We start from the raw sequence: 21,761 nt of genomic DNA, 5'->3' as shown, positions 1-21,761 counted from the left end.
ACTGAGGAAAGGCCATGTGAGGACCCAGCGGGAAGGTAGTCATTTGCAAGCCAGGAAGAGCGCCCTCGGTGCTGCGATCTTGAACTTCTAGCCTCTAGAACTGTGAGAAATAAATTTCTCTGGTTTAAGCCCATGGTATTTTGCTATGTCAGCCCCAGCTGATTAATGCATGATCTTACAAAGACCCCAAACCATGCATCCTCAATGCCCCACAGATCTCCTCCACGTAGTTCCCAATTCTGTCTGGAAGCTGAGTCCATGGTTAGAGGCCCAAAGAATCAAGCCATGAGGCAGAGGAAGATCTCACAAAAAACACAATTGTCCTTAATGTATTTGCTGCAAAATGTTTCATCCGTGGTAAATGTAAACCTTTCATTTCACTTTTCATCAATAATGTCAGCCTTAATTGTTTAGTCACCATGTTTTGAAGGACAGTGATCACTATAACGGATGCCAAAGGGTTGGTCTCATGGAAAAATCACTGCTGTCTCTTCATCAACCACTATGTCACAAAGTCAAGCCCAGATTGCAGTGAGCAAGAATCACACAGTCTCATGCCAAATGATTCAATAAAGAATGCCTTTATTTATCTGCATTAAGTAGTAAGGATGAAGTTCATTCACATTAGATGTCCCTTTTTCCATGCCCTGTCTTTGACTAATATTTCCTTATTCTCTGGTGGGAAAAAAAAAAAAAAAAAACAAGTTTCAATTCATTTCTGAATTAGGTGTTTCTCACTCCTTACACTGATTTTTATTTTGCTACATAGCACCTCAAAATTTTTTTAAAATATTATAGGTCAAGTTCAAGTTTCTTTTTCATTCAGTTCTAATTTATTTAAATATCTTTCAGTTACTTTTTCAACTATTAGAATTCAGTCCTCAAGTCACAAATCATCTGGCCCAAGTCCTTGCTGGCAGGAAAACATTCAGGCGTTTAGGAATCTGATGTCCAAGGTGTTGGAACGGGCTGTGTCACTTCTGAGCTGTGAGGTCCTGCCTCAGCCAGGGTAATCTCCATTTCATCAGCATTAAAAGCTCTGCCTTTAGCAGTAACAGGGCTCTGCCTGGACTGTTACTGTACTGGGACACACTGAGCCTCACATTCTTCCTTGGTTTCAAACCGGTTGGCATTACCCCCACAGCTGCCATACCAGAACTGCTGGCAAACCCGTTCCTCCTTGTTGTAATACCACTTCAGGGTGTGATCCTGGCACTCACCTTCTATTGGATCCATGGAACAAGGACCTGCAACAAAACAGAGAGCTGAATTTCCTGCATAAGCATGACAGAAAAAGAGCAGTGGTTTGGAGTCACAGGCATGAGAATGAATCTCAGCCTCACCACCAATTAGTTCTGTGACCTTGAGCAAGTAATTTAACCCCTCAGAGCCTCAATTTCCTCAGCTATAAAAGCAATATTTTAAAAAACTTCTATATCACAAGTATGTCATAAAGTGTCATATAACATATGTGAAAGGTGCAACATAGTTATAGCTATGACTTTGCACAGTACCTAGAAGACATGCCACAGATAATCTATAAATGAGTGAATAAAGGAATGAATATTAATAAATCTCTCTGATACTGAGCACTCCTCACTTGCATATTAAGCTGCTTTCCCTCCTTTTGCAAACCATCCCAATCCCTTGCCTGCAGTCTTCTAATGACCTAAGCAAATCTAGCTTATTTATTATTTACAGTACCCTGACTCTTGCCTGAGAAATTAAGACATCTATTAAAGGAAAAACATGATGTTCCTGAAAAATTAAAAACAGCATTGAACATCAACACATTACAAGAAAGCAAGATCTGGGACTCCCTGAATTTTACATGAGGCAGTGATTTTCCCAGGTATATAACCCTCCCCACCTCAACTTCTAGGGAGAACAGATTTCCTTGGGTATCCTTTGTATCACATAGAAGTATTTCTGACCCAGGTTGGCCCTAAAGCACAGAATGCTGCCATCCTCCCCGTAGTTCCTCCTAGGCCTTCCAAGTACCCTTAAATAAAGAGGAGACTGTCTTCAAAAAGCAAGCCTTAAAATTCATGGTTCATTTCTGTTAAACTATATGCTAACCTCCCAGTAGTGTAATCGGCACAGACTAGTTTTCTAGGATAGGCGACCGGATGTACTGTACCCACAGGGGTGAGATATGCTCTTAGTATGCTAAGAAATTGATCATGGAAATTGCCCTATGCTTTGAGTACTCATATTTGAATTTGCTCACTCTATGACCCCTACTCTGGAGGGTATAAGACAACAAGCAGTACAGGCCCAGGAGAAGCAAGAGAAATGTTTATTCAAAAACCTGTCATTGTCAACAGAAAAACTCTCCAATGGTGAGCTCTTTGCTATACTCTCTAGAGCCAACAAACAGACTCAGGGCTTAGTTATCAGCTGGCACCATCCTCTGCCATTACAACTGATTCTGAACTGACAAACCAAGATCTCATTCAAACATATCCATCACTTTTCCTAGGGACACTCTGTCATCTTTAGAACCTCCACTTTTGCTTTGGGTCTGGGAGACAATCAGACAGGGACTGCTCTTCCTAAATTATACTGCTAGAGTAGCACTGTCTATAATGATGAAATGTTTGAAATAGTGGAAAATCTGTGCTATCCAGTACAGTAGCCACTACTCCCATGTGGCTGTTGATCATTTGAAATGTGGCTAGTGCAACCAAGGAACTGAACTTTTAATGTTATTTAATTTTGAATTATTTACATTTAAATGTAAATAGCCAATGTAGCTAGCAGTTACTGTATTGGTCAGTACAGCTATAGGTGAATGAGTCCTTCATGCTTTATGCTAATTATCTCTAAGTTATCTTTGTAGCTTAACACTCAGAATACCACTAGTCTTAATTTTTCTTTTACCAGTATGTTAAGGCATTGAGGGCCAACAAATTTTTACCCAAGCAATTATTACTAGGCCCCAGTCTTATATTTGGCTTTATTTTTTACCATGAATATTAACCTTTGTTTCTTGGAAGAACTATGCAGTGGCAGTAACAATTTTACTCACAGTAGTTCATGGAAACCAGGAGTAAAGAAAGATAAAGGTAAAGAAAAAGAAAAGAGTTGGCAGATATGAAGAGGAGCTACAGTGAAATTATAATTTTGCTCCAGCTTATTCTATTTCCTGACGTATATAAGTCTTATAGCCCTACTTGGAGGGGAAAACCAAAAAATTGGTCTGTGTGCTTTGGATATAACACTGAAATTGAAAATGTACCAAGATCAGCTGGGCACCTGTGAAGAGAGATAACTCATTTAATTCTTCACAGGTAGCAGGTAAAGCATAATTCTTCACAATGAAAAGTAGCAGGTGCTATGGCAGAATTTGGCTTAAGATTCAGGAGCACCAAGGAGGCTGTGAAAATTTAAAACTACCTGGGGGCATAGAAAAAACTCTAAGGAGAGGTGAAACTTGAGCTGAGTAGTAAAAGATGAGTAGATACAGTCCACGTGGACACTGCGGAGGAAATACAGTCATGTGAAAGTAATCAATGGTACAGCGCTTTGGAATAAATCGCAGGGCATAAGGGCCACGAAAGGCATATGCAGGGAAGTGGCGGCCAGTAAAGACCCAGAGGACCAAAGCAGGGGTCTAATTGTAAAGGCCCATGTGTCTTCCACAGGCACCTGGACATTATCTTATAAACAGTGAGGAACCATAGAAGAGGAGAAGTGACACAACCATATTTGTGTTTTAGAAATGTCAATCAGCTGTTTAGAATGGAATTGGAAGGAGGACAAATTGGAAGAAAGGAGACCAGTTAGACAGCAGGAGGCAAGGGAGAAGAAGTCAACTAGAGTAATATTGGGCAATCAGGCATTTTTTGAAAGAAGACATCCAAGCAGTCAACAAATGTGAAAAAACACTCAGCATCAATAATCATCAGAGAAATGCAAATTAAAGCCACAATGAGATAGCATTTAGAGTAGTCAGAATGACTATTATTAAAAAGTCAAAAAACAACAGATGTCGGTGAGAATGTGGAGAAAGGGAACGCTACTGGTGGGAATGTAAATTAGTACAATCATTATGGAAAACAGTATGAAGAGTTCTCAGAGAACTAAAAATAGAACTACTCGTCAATCCAGCATCTCCACTACTGAGTATCTGCCCAAAGGAGAAGAAATTATTCTATCAAAAAGACACCTACACCCATATGCCCATGGGAGCAGTATTCACAATAGCAAAGTCATGGAATCAACCTAAATGCTTATCAATGAATTATTGGATTAAAAACGTGGTATATATAACATGGAATACTACTCATGCATAAAAAAGAATGAAATCATGTTTTTTGCAGCAACATGGATAGAACTGGAGGATATTATCCTAAGTGAAATGATACAGAAATAGAAAGTCAAAAACTGCGTGTTCTCACTTATATGTAGGAGATAAATGATTGGTATATGTGAACATACAGAGTGGAATAAGACATTGGAGACTCCAAATGGTGGGAGGGTGGGGGCGGGGGCAAGGGTGTGTAGGATGAGATACTATCTTTTGGGTACAATGTACACTATTTGGGTAATGAGTACTCTAAAAACCCAGACTTCACCAATATGCAACATATCCACATGTACTTGCACTCCTAAATCTAATTAATTAATTTTTTAAAAATAATACTGAGTTTTGGCTTTCCATTCCTGGGCCAGTGGTGGTTCATACAAATAAAGATAGTTGGTAAAGGAAGAGAAGGAGATTTGAATGGGAAAGACAATGAGTTGGGATGGTTGAACTAAGTTGGTTTGATGTAACGGCAGGCAAGTCCAGTGGAACGATCTGGAGGGTAATTGAATACACTAGGCTATAGCACAGGAGAAAGTTAAAGTGGAAGATATGGATTTGAGAGTCACCAGCACAGAGGGGATAGTTGATGTTGTGGGCGGAGGCGGGGAAGCATGCCTAAGTAGTGTGGTGTGTGCAGAGTGTTTGGAGGACTGAAGAAAGAATCGTGGGGAAGGGTGTGGCAGATTGATTATGATATTAAAAAAGCCTAGGCTTCAGAGTAAATCATTTGCATAAGCCTCTTCTAAATGAATATTCACTTTTCACTTAATTTTAATAAATTTTTAATCTTTTTCTTAAAGAGGGCCCCAAAATTGTATAAATTCCACAAAACCTGAATCCCCCTGTGAAGGTGGATCTGGGAAGAGGAGCCCAAAAGACGGACTGGCCAGAATAGAAGAACAAGAGGAAAATGTTGTCTCCAAAGCTGTGAGAGGAGAGGGTTTAATGAGGAAGGTAGTGGCCAACAGTGCCAAATCCCAAGGAGCGCAAGTCAACAAGGTCTGGAAGAGAGCCCTTTGGTCTTTCTTGACAACTCAGAATAAGAGAAGAGCCAGTTCTCTTCTCCAATGGGAGGGCAGGAAGAGAGGCTTGCAGAAATACAGGAAGTTGCAGGAGGTCGTGTTTGGTCACCTTTATTTCTTTTGAAAAGAATAAAAAAAGAGGGGGGCATATCTGCTAGAGGAAGAGGCGTGGAGGAAGGATCTTGAGGAGATGGTGAGGGTTTTGAATGGCCTTAGAATGAAAACAGAAAGGAAACTGGCCAGAGCCACATAGCAACAGAGCAGCTGAGTATTGGGGGCCTTCAAACCTCAGTTTTTGTCTGTGAATGGGATTGGATTGGTTGACTGGGAAGCCCTCCTCCATCCTTTCCATCTTGATTTTTATAAGAAAGAATGCCTTAAAGCAGTAGTTCTCACTCTTGGTTGTTCAGTGGAATCACTGGGTAAGTCCCACACCCAGAGATTGACTGATTTGGGCTGAGGGCAATTGTTAAAGATCCCCAGGTGACTCTAGTGTACAATCAAGACGGAAAATCACTACCTTAGTAAGATTACCTGAGGATATTCTATACCGAAAACATAAGAACCAACAAGGTAAGTTCTTCTGTGTTTAATATTCTAGCCTAAGGAGGTGGTATTCCTGTCTGTCTAATTTTGTTATTTATTTTGGACATGTGTTTGCTTTGAAATCTGAAAGGTTGCATGTATCATCAGCATCTTAACAACTAACTTGTGTGGATACATACTATGTGGCAAACACATGAATTACCAAGTTGTATTCTCAAACCTATGAGGTAGGGACTCATATAATCCCCACTTTACAGAGCAGAAAACTGAGTCACCGAGAGAGTAAATAACTCCCATGGCCACTTAGCTAGTAGCCCCAGATGGAGAATCATCTAGGCACATTCAAAACCTCAGATAAATGATCTCTCCCTTAAAGTCACCAGGACTAACCACACCCCTCACTAGAAACGCTTTCAGCTGTCTTGAATCACTTTCCAAAACTTCACAGAGAAGTGTTCCTGCATCTCTTTCTCATGTGTTTAGTGTTCTGCTTAATTTGTTGATCACATATAAAAAGTAACTTGGTGGCCGAGTGCAGTGGCTCGTGCCAATAATCCCAGCACTTTGGGAGGCTGAGGCGGGAGAATCACCTGAGGTGAGAAGTTCGAGACCAGCCTGGCCAACATGGTGAAACCCCGTCTCTACTAAAAATACAAAACTTAGCCAGACTTAGCTGGGTTCTTGTAATCCCAGCTACTCAGGAGGCTGAGGCAGGAGAATTGCTTGAACCTGGGAGGCAGATGTTGCAATGAATCGAGATCATGCCACTGCACTCTGGCCTGGGTGACAGAGTGAAACTCCGCCTCAAAAAAAAGGAACTTGGCATTTGCATTACTGCATGCTGTAATCCAAAATTGAAGCTACAGTTGTTTTAGATATATCCAAAATGTAGAGCTTTTCTCCAGGTAGGTGCATTTCAAGGTCAGGAGTATCTTCACCACTTCTGCAATAACTCATTGCTTCTCTGCAAAGGTACTGCAGACACTTCAGAGAGTGTGCCTTCATAATATGCCCTGAAATAATTTCCATCCAGCTCCAGTTTGACAGCAGGTGAAAGTTAGCCTTTGTTTGCCTTCTTAAGCTATTTTCTTTAGCTGCATACATGAACCTGTGGATTTGTAAGCAAAGTGAATAAAAAAAATTGCATGCTAACACAGTGCACAGGATTTTTTAAAGAAAAAGTTAAAAATGAAAAAAATTAATCCAACTTAAGGGCCAAGAAGTAGTTTGGTTTTTACCATAGGTAGTGCCTGCATTTATTTCTTTTCCAGTTTCTTTTTGTTTTGCTGGTGTTTCTCGTTCATTTTCTTCAATGTCATATTTGTTATTTTCATAATTTTCAAGCACTTCTTGCTGAGTTATAGATGTTGTCGTGTCTTTTCTCTTCTCTTCTAGAAAAATGCCTGTTGCTTCAAATGCTTCCAAATCATCAGCCAAGCCAGACATACCAAACTGGTGCCCGAGCAACCTGTATAGAAACAATCCATGTCAAACTGCATGAAAAAATCTCAAGAACTGAGAGGCTCAACTCCCAATTGTTATTGCTGTGATTTGTAAGCCTTATGTGTGGGCATTTCCTAATGACTGTGTTATTGCATTAACTATTTTCTTAGCTTTGTGGACATGTTTGAAAAATCAGACTGATATGTTTAGCATTATTATTTTTACCTCTGGGATATGAAATTCAAGCTTGGGGTGATGTGGTAGAATGGAAATTGGTAGAAATTGGTAGAATGCCAAGACCAGCCTTGGCAACATGGTGAAACTATCCCTACAAAAGTACAAAACCAGCAGGGTGTGTTGGCATACGCCTGTAGTCTAAGTGACTTGAGAGGCTAAGGCAGGAGGATTGCTTGAGCCTGGGAAGTCAAGGCTGCAGTGAGCTGAGGTTATGCCACTGCACTCCAGCCTAGGCAACAGAGCAAAACCCTGTCTGAAGAAAAGAAAAGAAAGACAATCCATATCAGAACTGTCAAACCCAGGAGCACCACAGGCCCAGTGGTTTAGGTCAAGTTGAGGACTAGCATTGTATGTGACCTGTCTTTAGGGAGAAAGTCTCTTCTGTCTTGGGGCAGAAGTATGGACCAATCTCAACCCTGTCCTCAACCCACCTGTTGACAGGTGTGACTAATTGCAGCAGAGTGTCCCCACGGTGTAGGCCCCCGCATTCTTCAGTGAGTTCTAGGGGTGGGTACTGGTTTGTCCCACCTAAAAGTAAAATAAAAAACCAAGTCAAATATAGAATAATACAAAATTCTAAAATAAAATAAACATAAAAAAATACTATTCATAAAGACATCAAATTCAAAATATAAAATCAAAAAAAGTATAAAATATAACAAATAAAACAAAATGAAATAAAACATAATATAAAAATAAAAGCAAATAAAACATTAATTTTTTTAATCCTGGAAGACATAAAATCAAAAAGACATAAAATATATTCATATAAAGCATAAAATAAATGTAAATGTAAAAGCAAATAAAACAAAATAAAAACATAAAATGTATCCTATTATGTAAATAATGCAAAGTAAAATCCAACCTAAAAGAATAACAAAATAACATAATACAATAACAAAATAACATAATAAATAACAAAAATAACAATCTAACATAATACAACATAAAAAATAAAGTAAAATTAAATTAAAACAGATTAGAAAAGTGATTCCTTCAGGCTGCTTCTCCTTCAAGGAATCTCTAAGCCATCAGCCTTCTGTTACCACTCCCTACATATGTAAGAAATCTAAGGTTCAGAGACATTCATTGACTCTTCCAGGATCACATAGTTCACTAGTGGCAGATCCAGGACTGGAACGAATTCACTGATCTTTGTACCTCTCAAGTTGGAGAGGTACAAATGCTGTGTTAGTACTTCTAAGACATCCATCAGACTCCTTTATTCTTGTAGTGATGAAGCCACAGATGTCCCTCAGGGCTCCCAATGGGCTATCAGAACCACCTGTAAACTGAGAAACTAATGTCTCCCAGCAAGGAGGGCAAGGAGGCTTCACATGTTATAGCAAAGCACCCTGCACATAAGCTGAATTATGCACAGGAGGATGAAACCCAAGACAAACTACTAACAATGTGACCAGGATAATACCCTCACCATCCCAATTCTAAATCTCCATTATTATGCTAGGGATACAGATTTGGCTGCCCACAAATTTAATTCATCTAGTTCTTTTTTTTTTTTTTTTTTTTTTTTTTTGAGGCAGAGTCTCGCTCTGTCACCCAGGCTGGAGTGCAGTGGCCGGATCTCAGCTCACTGCAAGCTCGGCCTCCCGGGTTCACGGCATTCTCCTGCCTCAGCCTCCTGAGTAGCTGGGACTACAGGTGCCTGCCACCGCGCCCGGCTAGTTTTTTGTATTTTTTAGTAGAGATGGGGTTTCACCGCACCATGTTAGCCAGGATGGTCTCGATCTCCTGACCTCGTGATCCGCCTGTCTTGGCCTCCCAAAGTGCTGGGATTACAGGCTTGAGCCACTGTAATTCATCTAGTTCTGAGAGAAAGAACAATAACAATTCCACTAGTTCTAATTGGAGGTGAGGATGCTCAAGCAGAGGAATGGGAAAGAATTCCGGCTAGGACCCATTGGCACAGCCCTTGCCCCTTAGTCTTCACGGTTGGCTTCATCCACCCAACCTGAGATGGAAGACCCTAGACTTTTGTCCTGTCTCCCTTACTTTCTAGTGAGTCCCTGAAAATCCCTGACTCCACACTGCCATGTCAACCTCTACTTTAAAATAAACATCAAATAAACTAGGATCATTGATATCACTCTCAAGCTTATAAGAAACACAGACTCTTGTCTCCAACGCAGACCTACCATATCACAATCTACATTTTAACAAGATCCCCAGGAGATTCACATACATGTAAAAATTTGAGAAGTACTGTCAAATACTATTGGAAACTAGTAATAAATAGTAATAGCAGTAACTATGCCTTACATGTGTACGATATTGGTGCTTTCAAAGCCCCTCCCTGAACATATGGCTTCACAATTAGGGAAAATACTGCAATTCTCATTTTGACAAATGAGAAAATTGAAAAGTTACGTGGAAGTCTGAGGCTCTCAGGCACCAAATGAGAGGTTCGGGACAAGAAACCATCACTAGGCTTGACACAATGTCAGGGCAATAATAGAGCAGGCTTTTCAGAAAATGGGGTGCTCCCTGGCCCTTCCCAGGGATGCTGGGCTACAAACATTAGGCAATAGTGAATGTGCAACAGGCACCTGCATGCCCAAATGCCAGGCTCTGTAAATTCCTCTCCCCACTCCACCCAAGGTGCCCCAGTACCCGGGGACTGCTCACTTTTTAGGAGGTTCAGGAAGGCCCGAGTGAATCCCCGAGCGTAGTTAACCTCTGGCTCCGAGACCCCTTGTAGGCGCAGTAGATGCTGCTCAGAGGGGGCACTGACTAGCTCGGCTAGCTCTGCTAGCTCATGCGTCCCCACACTCGGACCCAAGGCCAGCACAAAGAGAGTGATGCCCTTGCATTTGGCCTCCAGGGACAGAGTCCACAGCTTCTCCCTGTCCCAGCTACTTGTCTCGCTGGCCACGATGGCGAAGAGGACTTGTGCCCTCCGCGGCAGAGGGGCTGCCAGGAGCACATTCTCCAGCGTCCACTCCAGGGCGTGGCCCAGGGCGGGGGTTCCCTGCAAGGGGTGGGCTGCAGCCTCGCGCACATGTCTCTGCATCTGCTTCCGGTTGCTAAAGGTGGTCAGGTGGAAGCCCTCGAGCACAGGGCGGCGACCCACACCAGGCCAGAAGTTGGGTGTCGTGTGCGTCACCAGGGCCACGCGCGCCCCACGGTGGGACGCGCTCGGCTGCTCAGCCACCTCCAGGTCTTCCAGCGCGGCATCCACTATACTCAAAGACCCGCGGTACACGTCGGCATCCACTCCATAGGAGCTGTCCACCACGAACACCAAGTCCACGTCCACCTGCTGGGGCCCCCGCGCGCCAGCCGGGCATTCTGGGTCTGGTCTGCATTTGTCTAGGAAGGAAGTGCAGGGAGAGGCCGGAGTTAAACCGCGCATCCCCTTCTTTTCCATGTAAAACACAGTTCCAGACCCTCAGTAAGGACAGCTGTCTCTGAGCACTATCTTCCAGGCATTGTGGTGACGTGGCAAGCCAATGGGCACTGTAAATGAGCTCATTTCTCATAAGAAGAATTGAGATCGATTGCACACTAAATATTTTCAACCACTAGGCCATATGGCTTCCCAGTCTCTGTGTTCACAGACATCACCTCTATTTCCTCCTCCAGAAAATAATTGTAACCTAATAATAGATTATAATCTAACAATAGATAAATCAAGAGTAGTGGGAAACCACGTAAAAAAACATTGATTGCTAGAACTGGAAGAGACCTTAACAACCACATGAAAGTGCCTTATTTTTAAGGTTAAGAAAAAAAGATCAAACATTGCCAATTTTAAATGAGAAGCTAATAGTGTAGTCTTAGAGCTCTCAAGCTGGTTCGGCATTAAAATGGCATGTAGAATTTTTTTTTTTCTTTTTTTTACTGTAGATTCCCCGGCTCTAGCCATGCCAAGATTCTGGTTTGGTAGTGCTGGGAGGGAGTTCAGAATCTATCATTGAAGTGTACGCAGGTATTCTGATGAACAACGGTGTTAGGGACCCACTGCTGGGGCAAAATCTTTCCTTTAGAACTGGTGGGGGCAGGTGTTCTTAACCTGGGAACCACAGTCCCCCAAGGTGTCTGTGAATGAGGATGGGAAAAAATTACATCTTTATTTTCACTACCTCTATTGAAATGAAATTTAACATTTCTTTTCACTGTGCATAAAGACAACAAGCAACTATAATACTAGTGATTCCGACACCAATAGAAATCACTGATTTCCTTATCAGTGGTTGCAAATGGCTCAGTATTATTTGAACTCAATAATACTTTGAAATAATAGTTATTAGACCTGCTAGATCTTATTGTTTAAAATGCTAATAAAGAAGCACATGACAAATGGGTTAAGAATGTGGTATATATACACAACAGAGTACTATTCAGACTTTTAAAAAAGCAGGAAATTCTGTCATTTGTGATGTGGATCACATTTGTGATGTAGAGGACATTATGCTAAGTGAAATAAGCCGGGTACAGGAAGACAAATATTGCATGATCTCACTTGCATGTGGAATGTAAAAAGTTCAAACTCATAGAAATAGAGTGCAGGGAGCGAGGAGGAAGGTGAATGGGGAAAGGAGGTACATTAGTCAAGGGTACAAAGTTTAAGTTAGACAGAAGGATAGGTTCTGGTGGTCTGTTGCACCGCATAGTATTATAGTCAATAATAATGTATTGTATATTTCAAAATAGCTTTAAAAGGTGGATTTTAAACATATTCACCATACACAAATGATAAGCATTTGAAGCAATTGTTATGTTAATTGGCCTGATTTGATCATTCGACAATGTATACATGCATTGAAACATCACTGTGCCCCATAAATTTATATAATTATTATTTGTCAATTAAAAATAAAACTTTTAAAAGTATATATATTACTATATCAAAATTTTTAAGTATCTTGATAATTTCAATGTAATCATTTTCCTTTGTAATTCTCTGTTTTTTATTTTATGCATTGAAAAACATTATTCTAAGGAGAGCATAGGTTTAACCAGATACAGAAGGGATCTATGATACCAAGAAAGGTTAAAAACTCCTAATTCAGTCATTAGCAAAGCACAGGGGTAATAGTCAAGAGTTCAGCAACCTGGCTGCCTGGTTTAGTCCAGGTCTATTCCTTTACTCAGCATGTGACCTTGGGTAAATTACTTAGTCTCCCCAGAACCTCAGTTTTCTCATTTGACTCATGGAGGTAATGATGACAATAATAATAGTACTTCCTTTTGAGGTTGTTTATGAAGTTTAAAAGAAAAGCTGAGTTCATATATATGTAAGTGTTCAAAACAATGCCTGATGCATAATAAAACCTCGATGAACACTAGCTAGGTTTAGGTTTCTAGAGGACAGGGAACTGAGGCCCGAAAAAGCGATATGTCAGATTAGATGATGGATGTGAAAGCAGTTCATCACTTGTGACATACTCACAAATGGCAGTTACTACACTTGACTTGACCAAGTTGTCATAGCTGAGTATCTTGTGGTAGTACTAGGCTTAGTGTGGATCAAGGAGAGAAAACCATGACATCTCCTCAAGTTCACCCACTCTGATGCTGGGTAAAATGGATGTGGACAGGAGCCCTTCACATGTGGGCATGCATGCATTTCAGCAGAAACTTCTCTCCAGCACAGGTTGGTGTGGGATATAGCAATGGGGCTTGGGAACCAAGACACACTGGATGACTGGCCAGTATCCCACTGCTGGTCAATGGTGGTTCCAGGCCTAGAACCCATCACTCTTAATTCTTAGTTCAGTGGCCTGCCCATCACAATAAGGTGCACTAAGGCAGGAACCACAAGCCCAGCCGACCCCAGCAGCTAGCAGGACAGATAAATGAGCAGAGCATGCCAGAAGTAAGATAGGGTGGGGTGAGGACTATGAGACTCCTCACCCCATTAAGAGAGGTCAGGCCCAACTCAGCTCTGCTGACTGTGCCTAATGGGAATGCAGTGTCTGTGACCCTCAAGACAAGTATGACTTCCCAAGAAAAACCAGAAATCCAGACTTCATAGGAAATTCTCTAGATTTTAAAACCCTGCACATGCCAAGTAAATACACATCTGCTGAGCAGAGCTAGCCTGTGGCCACCAGTGAATTAATCCTGTTCTAAAGGCTTTCCTGGCTTACCATAGCAGAGAATGCAGCGGGCCACGTGCTCCACATCCTGCTGGTGCTCTGTCTCCCAGATGAACAAGTAAAATCTGTTGGTTCCATCCATCTAATCCAAACACACACACACACACACACACAAGTTTATGATTAGCTGGAGTAATTTCAGGCCATCTTTTTCATGTGTTTTCTCATTCAGATGAGAAAAACATGAAGATGATTTTAAAGGATATATAATTATATAAATATATGCACAAATAACTCAGCATTATACATTCCAATTATTTATTGCTATTTAGTTCCCTAGTTCTAACCTGGAGGTTGGACTGTCATTGGTGTGGGCTATGTGTATCATGGGTCTTCAGGCTCCCAATATGTGTAAAACTCAGCCAACATCATGCATCAGAATGGGAGTAAGGAGACAACGTTAAATCATTTGTAAACTTCATAAATCTTTATTAATTGTTCACAGGATGCAGTGTGGTGGGAGCTACTGACCTGAGTGGCAGACTCTTCAAAGGGGCAGCCATAAATGTCAAATACCATTAGAACGGAAACAGTAGCTCTGGTGGTCAGAGCTAGACATATCACAACCAGAACGTAAGAGTGAAGAGGGATCAGGGAAGACTTTATAGAGATACAAATTTATCTCCTCTACTTAGTTTGCATCCTTTACTTAGCCTTTTCAAATATGATCAATTTAACAACTAATAACAATGCTTAAAAGTGAAATATTAATAATAAATCCAACAAGGTCCATGGATCAACTAGTTAGATGATCAGCAAACCCCTTCCTTCCTCTTCCTAGGGCACAGTTGGACTATATTTCCCAACCCCTCTTGCAGTTAGGTGGTGCCTACTGACTGGGGTCTAGCCAATGGGATGCAGGTGGAAGTGACGTATGTCATTTCCAGTGCATGCACTGTACTCCATTACTCCCTCTCCCCTCATCTGCCAGTCAGGTGCAGAGGATCCAGAGAAAGGCTTTGAGGCCCTAGGGTATAATGGGGCCACTGACAGATGCAGCCCACATCCCAAAACAGTGGCATGAAGCAAAACATGCCTTCTCCCACACAAACATATGCAAGAGCCCATATCCACTTACGACAGGTGGCAGAAATAACCACTTATTATGTTAAGATACTGAGACTTGGAAAAGAATGGTTTCACAGTTAACCTGCCCTGACTTATACAGACAATTTGCAGAATGTCAAACTCATGATGAAACTAGAAATGCTTTCAGAATGCTTCTCTCAGGATTTGAGGTGTGGTTTACAAGGAGGTGGATGTCTGAGCTTAGTCATGTCCATCTTTGTATCTACTCTCTGCCAAAGCATGCGGAAAAAAGCCCCACTGAGGGTCAGCTTCTCCTCCTTCATCTGTGTGGGCAGGAACAAGTAGGCTCTGGGCCCTCCTCCAGGTAGCAACATGCTGAGGATGTGAAGATGTTAGATGCTGAGGATATGAAGATGTTAGGCTAGACCTCAGCAAGGTAGATAGTCAAGGGTTAATTCGCAAACAAATTTTCTTAACATTACAGAGCTCTTCACTCTTGCTGTTCAGGAACACTTATCTTTTTAAAAACTTTTCTAACAAACAATAATGTGTATCCCAAACATTGTTTTTCAGAGTCAACTTACTTGAAGAAAAAATCCTAGTGGGAAATGAAATATGAAGAGTTCAATATTTATGCTAACGTAACACAAAAAACCATGGGAACGGTCCTAAGCCTCCTAAGAATAAAAGCAAAAAACATCCTCTTTTGTTCCTCATATGGCCAAAGCAACCTTAAATTAGGCTTTTTCCTAACTTAGAAATCCAAATCAATCAAGACTGATGAAACAGATACTACATGAAAGTATTAACAAGCCATTTGGAGATACAAAGATGACATGGCTACATCTTCAAAGAGATTAAAATCCAAGTAGAAAGATAGATAAATGATTTTCAGACAAGAAAGAGCTCCAATAATATATTTTAGGAGCACAGGAAGAGAAGATTCACTTCAAGGGAAAGGAACAGAGGGAACCTAATGAAAATTATGGCATCTGGCACTTTTGAGATAATAAGTCAGATACTTAACTGGCAAAGAGGCAGGGAAATGCATTCTAGTGTGAAGGAACAGCATGTACAAAGGCCCAGAGGCGGACTGTGCTTATCTCTGGAATTCTGCTCAATGTTCTCGCTCCCACAGTTTAGCGTACACCCACCTCCAACCTGCAGCTGCATGGCGCACATCTGTGGAACTCGTTACCACGTGGAGAAAGCTGGCATGGAAAGTGAATGCAGCGCTGCCAACATCCAACACTCAGATCTACTTCACATGATTATCGGATCTGAGTACTGACCAAGCCAAATGGACCTAATTAATCACCAAGGACTGAGAAAACAGTGTAGGCAGGAATATGACACATTGCTAGCCATACTGGAAATCACACAAGGCAATCTGGAAGGCTTCTGAACCCAGAATCCATGGCAATGTGTCAGGAGATATGAAGTGGCTGCGATAACTCTGGGTGCATCAATTTTACTCCAACAGTTGTAGGGAAATGCTGAGTTAGTGTACACTATTTTTTAAGCACAGGAAACATGGGTGAAGTATATTATAAAATGCAAAATTTACTTCACATGGGTGAAGTATATTATCAAGTGCAAAATTTCGGTGACTTTTAAAAGTAGTATGAAAGACTTCAAACAAATTTGAACATTCCCCCAAGTCTGCGTAAATTCATTCTCCTTTGTCTTAGAGATGGTTCATAGGGAAACTTCTGTGCAGCACTAACAGATTAGAGGTCAGGAACCTAGGTGCTAGTCCTTCATCTGCCATAATTGGCTATGTGGCCTTGGATAAACCTCTGGCTTCAGTTTCCTCAGCAACAGAGTGTTAGGGAAAGAGTCAATGCCCCTGAGTTCTCTCCCTTTTCCAACACAGCCTGGTCCTAGGTTACTACCTTCTCTATTTGCTTCTTGATCAGGACAATGTGCCAACTTTTCCACTTTGAGCGGCTCAGAGCACATAACTCTTCTATCTTTATTCCATTAATATTTGCTGGAAAACTACCAGATTCAACTGAATTTGAACACTTATCTTTTTAAAAACTTTTCTAACAATAATTTTATGATCATGTTTAAAATTTGTACTGTTCTTGCAAAAACAAAATTGTGGAAACAAAAGCATGATAAAAGTCCACAGGGAAGCTATGATTCAGTATAGATTCATCTGTACCTAGTGGTTATTAATAAACATTTAATTACTTTGACTTTGGACTTGCCAGCATGGTCCTTGTCACTGACAAAATAGACAAGATACTTCCTGAGAAAGTTCAAGCAGAGAGATAGCATAGAAGAGAGGAGAAAACTGTGTATGATTCCTACTGCAAAGTCCCATCAACACCAGAGAAGGAAATATCAGTAGAGTATTTTTAACATAAACCAAGAGGTCTGTTTGACGTTACTATAGTTTGAATCAGCACCTATAGCAATTCTCTCAACCAACTTCATTCCTAAACGTCCAGTTGTGGTTTGTTGGGACTAGTTGTGTACTAAAGACAGGAGTATGTTGAGGAGGGAGGATATGGCAAAGGGGGTATATTAACATCCTTTTTTGTTTGATAGTCAGAAAGACATTTCTCAAGGAGTACAAGGATGACTCTCAAACTTCAACTCTCAATATTTAAATACCTCCCCATGATCCCTGACTCAAACTTAACCCTGTGGGTTAAAGTCAGTGCATCAGCTGTTGTACTAAGCTGCCAGAAGCCATGGGATAATGTTGATCTCTGGGACTGAGCTGGGGGAGTCTCTTGGCTTGGAAAGATGGGAATGGAGTGGAAAGAAGCAAGTGCTAGAAAGGAGGATTTGCCTTGGACAGAGGAAGAGCTAACTGGACCCTAAGGAGAGAAAATTAGAAACCATCTGTCATCAAGTTTAAGTAAGGGCTTGAGAAACAAGGACAGCAAACTGGAAAAAGTAGGGGGAAGGAGGCAGAGTGAGAGAGTAGCCAGGTAACCCATCACTGACCCCAGGAGCTTGAGTCCAGTTTCGGTTCCTTCGAGTTGGCATGATCCTACCAAAGACTGCTATGAAACAGCCAACTCTTCCTAGATTCCTTGGAAAACATTAGGTGTCAGCATTGGGTTAAGGGTGTAGGTTGCATAGTGAGACTTAGGAACCAGCCATATCTGAATGCAAATTTCAGGACTGTGTAGCTGAGAACAAGTAACTTCACCTCTGGCCTTCACATATCTGGGAAATGTACAATTATCATTATTAACTTGTAGCGTAGCTATGAGGCTTAGACCAATACTCCTAAAACTTTAACATTTAGGCAAACCATCTGGGGCTCTTGTTATAAATACAGATCCTGATTGCTTACATCAGGGGAAAGGCATCACATTCTGGGTGATGCTGCTGCTGCTGCTGGTCCCTGAACCACATTTTGGATAGGGAGGGGTTGGGATGATAAGGCGTGGAAAGCATGTGGCATGGTGGCTGGAACTCCATAGGCACTCACTATCAGATTTAATAAATAGTGGGCAAAGGGCATTCTTACGGAACTCAGGAAGATGGTAATATAGTGACCCAACTGAGTAAACACATAGAAAGTGTCAGATATCCCTGTAGGTACCATGCCTTATAATTCTCACAACAATCCTGTGAGTTTACCCCCATTTTACAGAGAATAAATTAAGGGGGCCCCATTGACAAATAACATACCCAGATTAAATAAGGGACAAAACCAGGGTTTGAAGCCTCATTGCCTAATTCTTTCCTTTGGTGCTGGTCCTGGCCTTAGGGCATTAACAGTCTAGCAGAGAACAGAGCAGCCGTAGGCCTCCTCTGCAAGGGCCTAACTGCATAACCCAAAACCATCTTTCTTCAGAAGAAATGTTTCCAACTTTAGACATGTTGATTCCTCTGATTTGATTGTTACACGATGTATATATGTATCAAAATATCACTTTATACCCCATAATTATATGCAATTATTATTTGTAAAAATAAAATAAATACATATATTTATTGTCTCCCCAAAATAGAAAAGAATGTCCTACTGAAATTATCTGAAGTTTGAAATTATAGAAAAAATACCCCAAAAATTCATTTAGCCTTTCTCTTAATGTTTTCATCTTCTAAAGGTGATTTTTTTTTTTTTTTTTTTTTTTTTTTGCTTCCCATTATAGCTGTAATTCCATTGCTTGGCCTTCTTTTTTAAGAGCAATACACATAAATAGAAATAGGGCCAATTCATAGACCTGTATCATTGTGTTATTGTAAAGATAAAATGCATAAATACAGGGAAAGAACTTAAATCTTCTAAAGTCTCTGTTCTTTTCCTGTTTTTGATTTTTGAATTGAAAATCCCATTGCTAACGAGAATTCCAGACCTTGAGCAAGTTATTTAATTTCTCTGTGTCTCAGTTTCATCATCTGAAAAATGGGCTCATCATAATACTTATCTCATTGGACTGCTGTGAGGATTAAATGAATCAATAAGATCTTAGAACAGTGCCTAGATCAATAAATGTGAGCTATTAGGCACTGTTTCAAGGGAACATGGGCTAGACTTTTTATAAAGAAAAACAAAATTTGAAACCTGGCCCACAAATTGCAAATTGCATTTTCCTTGTAATCCTCTGCTTTTTAACTTTAAAAAAAATGGGTCTAATGAAGTCTTGTTTTGAGACATAAGGCAATTAGACATTTCTTAACAAGGGTACTAGGCACAGAAAGTTCAAATGTTATAATGCAGTTTTATTTAGGTCTGAGACAACTCAATGGATGGCTTTATAAACCTTTTCAACATGCACCACAGCTTCTAAGCATGTTTAAATGGACTGGGAAGTTAGGACATCTGTTTATATAATTGCTTCAAATTGAACAACCATCATTTTTCCAGAAGCAGCATGTGGGTGTTATTCGGAAAATCAAAATAACATAGAGGTGAAAGACAAAACCCCACACATAATCAAACAAAGCCTTCAGGCAGATAATTCAGAAGAAAAACCACAAGATATTTCCACTCTCCTAACTGAATTCCCCTAAGGCTGAGGAACAGAGTAGGGGAGGTTAAGTGCTGAATTTTCTGCCCAGTTGTGAAGAAATGAGGATTTTCTGAAAGGTCCTGAGAATGCAGTTGTCATTTTCACAGTTTCTCTCCTTACCAGTGTCACCAGAAATGAGGTTACTCATTACAGCTGAGCTGGCAAGTATCATTTAACATCCTTTGTAAACTGGTAAATTTAAAGAACACGAAGTTGTCTCCCAGCATCCTGGGGTAAGAATATATCCAATAAATGAAGAGAAGAGCAGATACGTACACAAATCAATAAATGTAATCCAGCATGTAAACAGAACCAAAGACAGAACCCACATGATTATCTCAATAGATGCAGAAAAGGTCTTTGACAAAATTCAACAGCCCTTCATGACAAAAACTCTCAATAAATTCGGTATTGATGGTACATACCTCAAAATAATAAGAGCTATTTATGACAAACCCACAGCCAATATCATACAGAATGGGCAAAAACTGGAAGCACTGCCCTTGCAAACTGGCACAAGAGAGGGATGCCCTCTCTCACCACTCCTATTCAACATAGTGTTGGAAGTTCTGGCCAGGGCAATCAGGCAAGAGAAAGAAATAAAGGGTATTCAATTAGGAAAAGAGGAAGTCAAATTGTCCCTGTTTGCAGATGACACGATTGTATATTTAGAAAACCCCATCATCTCAGCCCAAAATCTCCTTAAGCCGATAAGCAACTTCAGCAAAGTATCAAGATATAAAATCAATGTGCAAAAGTCACTAGCATTCTTATACACCAATAACAGACAAACAGAGAGTCAAATCATGAGTGAACTCCCATTCACAATTGCTTCAAAGAGAATAAAATACCTAGGAATCCAACTTAGAAAGGATGTGAAGGACCTCTTCAAGGAGAACTACAAACCACTGCTCAATGAAATAAAAGAGCACACAAACAAATGGAAGAACATTCCATGCTCATGGATAGGAAGAATCAATACCGTGAAAATGGCCATACTACCCAAAGTAATTTATAGAGTCAATGCCATCCCCATTAAGCTACCAATGACTGTCTTCACAGAATTGGAAAAAAACTACTTTAAAGTTAATATGGAGCCAAAAAGAGCCCACATTGCCAAGACAATCCAAAGCCAAAAGAACAAAGCTGGAGGCATCACGCTACCTGACTTCAAACTATACTACAAGGCTACAGCAACCAAAACACCATGGTACTAGGACCAAAACAGAGATATAGACCAATGGAACAGAACAGAGCCCTCAGAAATAATACCACACATCTACAGCCATCTGATCTTTGACAAACCTGACAAAAACAAGAAACGGGGAAAGGATTCCCTATTTAATAAATTGTGCTGGGAAAACTGGCTAGCTATATGTAGAAAGCTGAAACTGGATCCCTTCCTTACATCTTATACAAAAATTAATTCAAGATGGATTAGAGACTTAAATGTTAGACCTAAAACCATAAAAACCCTAGAAGAAAACCTAGGCAATACCATTCAGGACATTGGCATGGGCAAGGACTTCATGTCTAAAACACCAAAAGCAATGGCAACAAAAGCCAAAATTGACAAATGGATCTAATTAAACTAAAGGGCTTCTGCAAAGCAAAAGAAACTACCATCAGAGTGAACAGGCAACCTACAGAATGGGAGGAAATTTTTGCAATCTACTCATCTGACAAAGGGCTAATATCCAGAATCTACAAAGAACTCAAACAAATTTACAAAAAAAAAAAAACCATCAAAAAGTGGGCAAAGGATATGAACAGACATTTCTCAAAAGAAGACATTTATGCAGCCAACAGACACAAGAAAAAATGCTCATCATCACTGGTCATCAGAGAAATGCAAATCAAAACCACAATGAGATATCATCTCACACCAGTTAGAATGGTGATCATTAAAAAGTCAGGAAACAACAGGTGCTACAGAGGATGTGGAAAAATAGGAACACTTTTACACTGCTGGTGGGACTGTAAACTAGTTCAACCATTGTGGAAGACAGTGTGGCAATTCCTCAAGGTTCTAGAACTAGAAATACCATTTGACCCAGCCATC

The 21,761-nt window shown here is 40.6% G+C and overlaps 1 protein-coding gene across 1 annotated transcript in view; it reads right to left on the bottom strand.

The window, feature by feature from the left end:
• Positions 1–721: 721 nt before the first annotated feature.
• The window catches only part of LOC111539442 (collagen alpha-4(VI) chain-like), a 101,035-nt gene continuing 79,995 nt past the window's right edge, over positions 722–21,761 (bottom strand). Inside the window, 5 exon segments of the mRNA XM_023207245.2 lie at positions 722–1,247; positions 7,119–7,348; positions 7,992–8,088; positions 10,207–10,890; positions 13,674–13,764. Of these exon segments, the coding sequence (XP_023063013.1) occupies positions 1,075–1,247; positions 7,119–7,348; positions 7,992–8,088; positions 10,207–10,890; positions 13,674–13,764 (1,275 nt within the window). The 3' untranslated portion in view covers positions 722–1,074.

This window comes from Piliocolobus tephrosceles, chromosome 2, assembly GCF_002776525.5.
Source record: "Piliocolobus tephrosceles isolate RC106 chromosome 2, ASM277652v3, whole genome shotgun sequence".
Classification (NCBI taxonomy): domain Eukaryota; kingdom Metazoa; phylum Chordata; class Mammalia; order Primates; family Cercopithecidae; genus Piliocolobus; species Piliocolobus tephrosceles.
This window is presented reverse-complemented; position numbering and strand designations above follow the sequence as displayed.